General features: G+C 47.2%; 1 protein-coding gene across 1 annotated transcript in view; it reads right to left on the minus strand.

The window, feature by feature from the left end:
• Positions 1-9,731, minus strand: part of USP24 (ubiquitin specific peptidase 24) — a 251,269-nt gene that overhangs the window by 159,824 nt on the left and 81,714 nt on the right. Inside the window, exons 21-22 of the mRNA XM_078771659.1 lie at positions 7,947-8,087; positions 7,794-7,847 (exon numbers count right to left, since the gene is read on the minus strand). Of these exons, the coding sequence (XP_078627785.1) occupies positions 7,794-7,847; positions 7,947-8,087 (195 nt within the window). The remainder of the gene's footprint in view (positions 1-7,793; positions 7,848-7,946; positions 8,088-9,731) is intronic.

Genomic DNA, 9,731 nt, shown 5'->3' on the forward strand with positions numbered 1-9,731 from the left:
ATGGTAAAGTTGTATGGTGTGGCTCAGCAGGGTGGAGGGGCTGAGTCATTTTAGCCCAGTTAGGGTAAGAATGTCTGGTCCCAGTGTCCCCCCGAGTCTGACTGGGCAAGGGCAGAGTGAGATGGAGGTAATCGAGCATCGCTTACATCGACACGGACGGCTTGGTCCCTCCCTCCCGCACACAACCGGGAGGCATGGGTTGTTAGGAGAGGAAGAAGCTCCTGGGCTCTGATATTCATCTGATGGTGGGCGGACCCTTCAGCATGGCTGCCCCTGAGTGGTGGCAAGCAGGGCAGCGCACCAATGGCCCAAACGACTTGACAGCCATGGTGCCGATTTGTTCAGTATCGACGTTGTCTATTGGCCAAAACTGTCTCCAAATGTGATTGCGGCACGTCATCGGTCAGCATCTGCGAGGCACTGGTGGTAACACCTGAAGATGTGGAAGGTTCAAGGCTAGGAAACGGGGGAGTTCAAAAGAGCAGGGCTCTGTGACCTCTCTGTCTCTCTCTCATGCCACTCATGCACTGAGAGAGACGTCATGCTCCCAAGCTGCTCCATTTGTGAACTTCACTACCTCCTCCAGCATGCAAGAATAACAGGGTGTGTTCACTATGGTGACAAACTGCCGATCATTTTGTTTTCTTGACTGGTTAAGTGAATGTTTAACTGTGTTTGGTGCATTGGGGAATTCGTTTGTTTACTGGTCTTGTCAGATTTCATTGGTGTTTCATAATCGCCATCCTCAGTGTTCAGGATTCTGTTGCAATTCATCTCGCATGAAAATTCAATATTAAATCATTCGGTCATCTCATCTCAATTTGTCAAGAGATGGACTGATAAAATGGGTCGTGATGTCCTGATGTCTGTCCATCTGGCCGTCCATCCGTTAACATTTTGCTATTTTTACTACTCCTCCCTTATCACCAAGCTGATTGTTCTGAAACTTGACAATGAGTACAAGACAGTAGCCCCCACAACCGCTTGGGGCGTCGATTTCGGATCATGGAGGCTCTCAGAGGGAGGGAGAGGAGGAGGTTACCCCCCAATCTTCAGATCCCCACTCGTCCCTTATTCACCAACCGATTGCTACGAAATCCGATACAGCCCTTCTACTCGATGGTCTGAAGGATCACTCGATCTTGCATTTTCCGATTTTGTATTTTTCGAATTTGGATCATAGGGCTCCGCCAGGAGGGTTATCCCCTGAAACTTCGGATCCCCACTCGTCCCTATTTCAGCAACCGATTGCTCCGAAAACCAATACAACTCTTCTACTCAATGGTCCGCAGGATCTCTCCATCCTACATTTTTCGCTTTTGTATCATGGGGTCTCCCAGAGGAGGGGTGAGGGATAAAGTGAGGTGCATTTGGATGCCACCATGTACTGTGCTTGTTGCCAAGTTTGAACAAAATCGGACCATGCATGTCCGAGAAATTGTTGGAGACACATTTAGGTAACAAGCGTTACGCCTAGGTCCCCCGTCGGTGAAGTGATGTGAGTTGACAAAGTGGTAGACGCAAGGCGGCCATCTTGGATTTTGACGTGGCGACCCAATTTTCAATAGCATTCTCCCTTATGCATAGATACACCCACACACCAGATTAGAAGTTAGTAGTTCGTTTATTTTTCAAGATATTTCGCTCACAAGGTTCAGACATAAAGATGGTGGTGGCCATCCTGGATTTTGAAATGGTGACCAAATTTTCAATAGCGTTCTTCCTTATGCCTAGATACAACCACACACCAGATTAGAAGTTGGTACTTTGCTTATTTTTCAAGATATTCCGCTCACAAGGTTCAGACATACGTGGCGGCGGCCATCTTGGATTTTGACGTAGCGACCCAATTTTAAATAGCGTTCTTCCTTATGCGTAGATACACCCACACACCAGATTAGAATTGGTACTTCACTTCTGTTTCAAGATATTCCGCTCACAAGGTTCAGACATACATGGCGTCAGACATACATGGCGGGCGGCCATCTTGGATTTTGACGTGGGTTGCACCCACACACCAAAGTAGAATTCGGTCCTTCGCTTATGCACGCACGCACGGACTTCCGCTCACAAGGTTCAGACATACATGGCGGCGGCCATCTTGGATTTTGACGTTTGCGACCCAATTTTCAATAGTATTCTTCTTTATATGTAGATACACCCACACACCAGATTAGACGTTAGTAGTTTGTTTATTTTTCACGATATGTCGCTCACAAGGTTCAGACATATATATGGTGGCGGCTATCTTGGATTTTGACGTGGCGACCCAATTTTCAATGGCGTTCTTCCTTATGCCTGGATACACCCACACACCAGATTAGAAGTTGGTACTTCGCTTATTTTTCAAGATATTCCGCTCACATGGTTCAGACATACATGGCGTCAGACATACATGGCGGCGGCCATCTTGGATTTTGACGTGGGTTGCACCCGCACACCAAATTAGAATTCGGTCCTTCGCTTACGCACACACGCACACACGCACGTTCGCACGCACGCCTGCACGGTCGGACGGAGGGGAAAACCATAGTCCCTCTTTCGCTCCACGGTGCGATGGGGGGCAACAAAATGGCTGCCAGTCGGCCATCTTGGATCTGCTCTCGAACTGAATAGCCATGGAGTTACCTGTGTTCGTCCTCTTTATTCCATAATTCTATTACAATTTGTTTAAAGTGAAACCTCATTTTACCTGGACGAAATCGCTTTTCTCCTTTGCCGAGTGATTGGACGAGCAGTTCACAAAGCGGTTGATACGGAACGTCTGGTTTGGCAAGCAAGAGCAAGCTGCTTGCTAAAGGAACACACCGAGCAAGCTGCTTGCTAAAGGAACACCATTCCGCACACCAAAACATGCCAAAACTCCGCACCCTGAGGATGCTCATCTTCTCGATCTTTGACATGATTTTGCTTAGAGTGCTGAACTACGCACACAGACAAAGCGAACTCAAACGGATCGGCGATTTTGACACCGGCAGCAGTTTTGGCACCTTGATTAATTGGTTGTTTGTTTTAATGTTTATTGTTTAATGATATACCATTTAAATTACATCTTGGAGAATATACATTCCAGATTATATCAACTGCTATATTTTATAGAGCTGTATTTAATACGGGTATATCTTTTGAGAGAAACTAAACACACAAACCGCTCATAGTCAATACGCCATCAATATCTGGGTTCAAGAGGAGGATTAACCTACTGTGCATGCACAGCAGCTATCGTGATAATTCATTTCAATTATCGTTATAGCAAATCTAAAGCACGATTATAGTCCCATTGTGATTATCGCCCAGCACTAATATATATATTAGTATTTCTATATTATATTAGTAATATAATTTATAATAATAAAATATAATATAATAATAATATAATATATAATAATATATTATAACGATAATATTTTTAATAATATTATTATAACGATAATTAATATATAATAATCTATATATATAAAGCAGTAAAGTATGTTTGTTTGTTTGTCCTCTTATAACTCGAGAACTACTCATCGCAGAGAAAAACCAAAGGCATATTCGGAATCAGTACGTCTCAGAGCAACTACAGCACACCTTAAATTTTAAAAAACTTCGGGTTTTAAAATTAGCGTATTAGCGCAGAAGCGCCAGCAGAAGAGGGAGGGAATCGAAGGGAGGGAGCGCAGCGCTCCCTCTAGCGCTTCGCAGCGCCAGCGCTTCTGTTAGCGTAATGGTGCACAGGCGGTTCTCACTCTTGCGCATGCGCAAATGCGCTGTTCCGATGCTTCATGTTCCTGCAAAGACTTTGGCGCATGCGCAAATGACAACACATGGGCCACTGTATGTTCGTTTAATACGTACGCGCTTTGATGGGCGGGGTGTATGGCGTTCATGAAATGGTCGAATGCGGAAGTGCTTGAAGCCATTGCGAGCAACTCGCACGATCTCTTGTCATGGTCCACAAGATTATCACAGAGACGTGCAGCTTCCAGCATTACGGGATATGATCGAGACCTAACTTTTGAGACCAGTGCCAGCCTTCTAGGCCCCGTGGTTGGTTCAGACGACCCCGACAAAGGACGTGTTGGATTTTATCGCCAGCCGATTCGAGCGCCGACGTGCCGGTGAACAAAACCAGTCATATCTTTTTAACGCGTGGTTCGATTTTTACAAAATAAACTTTTTCTTGAAGGGCTGAACCGTGCGCTCACAACGATACCGAGTTTGACCCTGGGAGAGCCGTTTTGCACTGGCAAAGGCGCCTTGTTTTTCCGTGATGACCATATCGTGCTGCAAAGATTACCATAAATTATAATATACTAGGGCATTGCCCGTACTATATCTATATCTAAAATTATATCCCCCCCCCCTCTATTTACATGAAATGGTTTGGTCCAAAGCGAACGGCTTGCGAGTACGGTGACAATCCCCCCCCCCTCTATTTACATGCAATGGTTTGGTCCAAAGCGAACGGCTTCCGGAGTTTGGTAAAGAAATCGCCATCGCGTGCACAAACGCGCAGGAAAGCGAATGAATCGCAAATTCGGTTTTATTAGTTTTAAAACATAGTTTAACGCCAACATAGTTTGCAAACGTGAAATAAATGAATACGCTCTCAAATGTGCCATCCGAGGCAGAGTGTGTCCTCCACGTTCGGCACACGCGATCGTTCGCTGCTCTCTGATTGGTTGAATCGTTTTTTGGACATAGCTCGGTAAGTAATTGTCCGATTAATATGAAACCTTGAAAAGGCACATCCTCGGGTCCCCAGCAATATACCTGGCAAGTTAAAAGTATATCGGACCCGTGGTTGTCGAGAAACAGCGGTCACAGACAAACAGACGTACAAACGTACAGACGTACAGAGATTACTGGAATTATAGATAGATTACCGGCGGCGCGTTCCGTGACGTCACGGCTCACTTAATTGCAATTATCTCTGGGATTCCTTGGCCGAATCGTACCAACTTCTATATATATAAAGCAGTAAAGTATGTTTATTTGTCCTCTTATAACTCGAGAACTACTCATCGCAGAGAAAAACCAAAGGCATATTCGGAATCAGTACGTCTCAGAGCAACTACAGCACACCTTAAATTTAAAAAAACTTCGGGTTTTAAAATTAGCGTATTATCGCAGAAACACTAGCAGAAGAGGGAGGGAATCGAAGGGAGGGAATCGAAGGGAGGGAGCGCAGCGCTCCCTCTAGCGCTTCGCAGCGCCAGCGCTTCTGTTAGCGTAATTAGCGTATTTCGGAACGTTAATTTTTCAACTTCATTATTCGGAATCAGTACGTCCCAGAGAAACTTCGTAATGTTAATTTTTCAACTTCATCCGATTGACATGGGACCAACGGCATGTGACAGAGAGTGAAACATACATGCTACATTTATTTGACGACAATGAGTTCCGACTTCCGGGTTCGTGCCACCAACCCTGTTAGGCGCCTCTTGCGGCACACAGGGAATTACCAGTGAATTGGTACTCAATTTGCCGACCTCGGTAGGATGACAGGCTGAGTCAACCCGCCTGGTGTTAAGTGGGAGGAGGAGGGGAGGGGGAAGAGGAGGGGAGGGGAACGGGGGGGAGGGGGGAGGGGGAGGGGGGAGGGGGAGGGGGGAGTGGGGAGGGGTAGGGGAGGGGGGAGGGGGGAGGGGAGGGGAGGGGGAGGGGAGGGGTAGGGTGGAGGGGGAAGGGAGGGGGTAGGGTGGAGGGGGAAGGGGAAGGGGGGGAAGGAGAGGATGGAGGGGGGAGGGAGAGGGGGAGGGGAATGGGGGGAGGGGAATGGGGGGAGGGAAGGGGGAGGGGGGAGGGGAAGGGGGGAGGGGGGGAGGGGGAGGTGAAGGGGGGAGGTGAAGGGGGGAAGGGAAGGGGGAGGGGGAGGGGAGGGGGAGGGGGGAGGGGGAGGGGGGAGGGGGAGGGGGGAGGGGCCCTTCTTCCCCCGGGCACCCCCACACCCTCCCCTCCCCCCTTCCCCTCCCCCCTCCCCCTTGTTCCCCTCCCCTCCTCTTCCCCCTCCCCTCCTCCTCCCCCCTCCCCTCAACCCCTCCCCCCTCCCCCCCCCCTCCTCCCCCCTCCCCCCCCGTTCCCGTTCCCCTCCCCCCCCGTTCCCCTTCCCTCCTCTTCCCCCTCCCCTCCTCCTCCCCCGCCCGGCAATGCCGGGTACTTCTGCTAGTATTCTAATAATACTAGCAGAAGTACCCGGCATTGCCGGGCGGGGGAGGGGAGGGGGAGGGGGAAGGGGAGGGGAGGGGAGGAGAGGGGGGGAGGGGAGGAGAGGGGTGGAGGGGAGGAGAGGGGGGGAGGGGAGAAGAGGGGGGAGGGGGAGGGGAGGGGGAGGGGAGGGACGGGAGGGGAGGGGGAGGGGGAAAATGAGGGGGAGGGATGGGAGGGGGAGGGGAGGGGGAGGGGAGGGGGAGGGGAGGGGGAGGGGAGGGGTAGGTTGGAGGGGGAAGGGAGGGGGTAGGGGGAAGGGGAAGGGGGGGGAAGGGGAGGATGGAGGGGGGAGGGAGAGGGGGGAAGGGGAAGGGGAGGAAGGGGAGGATGGAGGGGGGAGGGGAGGACGGAGGGGGGAGGGGAGGTAACATTACATTACACACACACAAACTGTGTTTTATGTTCAATGGTCTGGCGGCGGGGATGGAACATCACGTGATCGCTCTGAGCGAATCAGCGCGCTGCTCTGCCACCGGCTCAGATTCCGTGTATAATATTCCTCGCTGAAAAAAAAATCTATGTGAAACATGCTACTATCTATGCTAAATCATGCTAAATGCTAATCATGCTAAAATCTATGCTACTTGCTGTGAGTTTATGGCAGCAAGGAACATCACGTGATCGCTCTGAGCGAATCAGCGCGCTGCTCTGCCACCGCCTCAGATTCCGTGTATAATATTCCTCGCTGAAAAGAAATATGGATCTAAAGATGAAAGAAAGAAAAAACCTATGTGGTGTGAATGGCAATGTTCCTCGCTGAAATGTGAAAAAATGCAATCGCTTTTCGCTCTGAATTACGTGCGAACGCGTAACTGTGAATTTATGGCGGCAAGGAACATCACGTGATCGCTCTGAGCGAATCAGCGCGCTGCTCTGCCACCGCCTCAGATTCCGTGCATAATATTCCTCGCTGAAATGCGCTGAGGTAAAAATACGGTAAAAAAATATTATGAAATAATTTTTTTTAGGTCGGCCATGTTCTTCCAGGCTCAATGGCCATGTCTATGCCAAATATCAAGCACGTGAGCCTCTCCGTTTAGGAGTCTTTCGGTAACATTACACACACACACACACACACACACACACACACACACACACACACACACACACACACACACACACACACACACACACACACAAACTGTGTTTTATATATATAGATATAAATAATATATTATAATAATAATATAATAATAATATATAATAATAATATAATATATAATATATATTAGTAATATATTATATTAGTAATAATATATATATTATTGTATATATATATTATTTGATAATATACTCACGTCAATTTTTTTTGGGGGTGGGGGGGGCAGTGGACGGGGGGTCTACAGTATCTCAGGCGCAAAGAGAGGCCCTGCACATATTACATGTAGGTTAAAGACATTTAGTAGACTTGGTATATGAATTACAATCACATAAGAAGACAGCAGATTAACATGGGATCATAATTGATGTGATATTTGAAACTGGTTTCCCAGCATCATGACCAATTTGCTTTGATAGGACATTCAGAAGGCGAAACCCATTAGAGCTATTAGAAAAATATAAAATACAGCTTTTATATTTTTACAGGCCTCACTTACCTCCAGCCGATGTAACCAGTCAGTGATAAATGTCCGGTGCAGACTAGCTGGGTCCTGAGGAAAAAAAATGGTGAGGAAAAAGACATGAAAGTTTAATTCAGCCTCTGATACAACATTCATATCTACAAATTTGAGTCAAGATAACCTGGATACCTTTCTGAGACGTGGATTTAGACGGCTGTAACTGTAATCAATAATCAGGCACACTGCCTCATCTGCAATCTCCTCCTCTTCAGTCTCCATGGCAACCCTCCAGAGAAATCCCATGCCAGCAAGATCTGTTTTCTCCACTGACTGGAAACAAAGAGGGACAGAGTGAAAGTCAGCATCTCCTAGCAATTATTGGAAAGTGCACCACAGCAAGAAAAACACGGTGAAGCACTTCATGACAAAACATTCCCTGCAAAATTGCTAAATTTGAACGACAATGATACCGAGATCTCAGATATTGCTTTAGTAGATGCTAAATTAAGAGCCGAGATGTGACAAGTCAGGCAAGGTGACAAAAAGTGAGCAAGAAGGAACCTTTTTACAAACAAATAAGTCATTTGCAGGATGGCAATTGTGTTTGATCAGTTTTTCAACAATATTTCTCAAAAGAGAACAGCATTCAACCTAAACACAATCAAACCGTACTCATCTTACAAACACAAATTCTTCAACAAAACTGAGTACCATTAACTACTTGAAAGTGTATCGAGCCCCCCCTGGGGCATCCTCTCGACTGGATTTGTGTTGAGTAGGGTATTTACTCATATTGGTAAAAATGAGCATCTCTGCGAGATCTCTCGATTTCCAGTGTTTTTAGATGTTTTTATTTCAACCGAGAAAAGGATAAACCGATTTGAAGGTTTCAAATCCAGTGATCAAAATTTTGAGCTCTATGTATGGGCAGGTGAGAGCAGGTATGACAAAAACCCTCATAATGGGCCACTTGATATACATCTAAATCCTTAAAATCCCTTTTTTTTTTGGAAAATTATTAAAAAGAAAGGAGAGAGAGGAGAGGAGAGGAGAGGAGAGGAGGAGAGGAGAGAGAGAGAAAGAGAGAGAGAGAGACAACAACAACAACAACAACAACAACAACATGCATTTTAAGGCCATTTTCCCTGCTAGGGCGGGGGTTGGCCTTGCGGTCCCCATGACAATCTTCTCCATTTTGCCATATTTTCTGCATCTCTCCTTGTTAACCCCCTTGCCCGCATTTTTTCTTCCACCATCTTTAGCCAAGTCTTTCTCGGTCTTCCCCGTCTTCTACTTCCTTCTACATTAACTTCCATCACTCTTCTCAACCAGTCACTTTCATCCTTCCTCAACACATGACCAAACCATCTCAACCTGTTCCTCTTCACAGCATCAATCACAGGCAATATTCCCATCATCTTTCGCAATTCATCATTTGTCTTCCTCTCTCTCAACGATACTCCGCACATCCATCGAACCATTCGCATTTCCACCCTTTGTTGCTGCTCTACGTTCATTACCCATGTCTCGCTCCCATAAATCATAACACTTCTCACACATGCAGCATACACCTTTCCCTTCAGCTTCAGCGACACTCTCCTCCTCATCAGCACGCCACTCAGTTCCCGAAACTTCTTCCATGCACATCTCACTCGAGCAACCGTTGCCGAGTCTGATCCACCTTCTCCATTCAGCATGTTTCCGAGGTAGCAAAATGTTTTCACACCTTCCAGCTTCACGCCGTCTCCCAGATCCAACTCAACATTTCCTCCATCTGCAGCTCCCTCTGCGCACACCTTACATTTGAATGTAGCTGCCACACTGGTAAATGACCCTCTCAGACCACTATATTTTTGATGAACCCACTCAGCGCACATTGAATGGATTTCACTCCGACAAAGAAGGATGAATGGAGAGAGAGAGAGGAGAGAGAGAGAGAGAGGAGAGGAGAGAGAGGAGAGAGAGAGAGAGGAG

The sequence above is a fragment of the Myxine glutinosa genome, chromosome 1 (assembly GCF_964187855.1).
Source record: "Myxine glutinosa chromosome 1, kmMyxGlut1.1, whole genome shotgun sequence".
NCBI lineage: Eukaryota > Metazoa > Chordata > Myxini > Myxiniformes > Myxinidae > Myxine > Myxine glutinosa.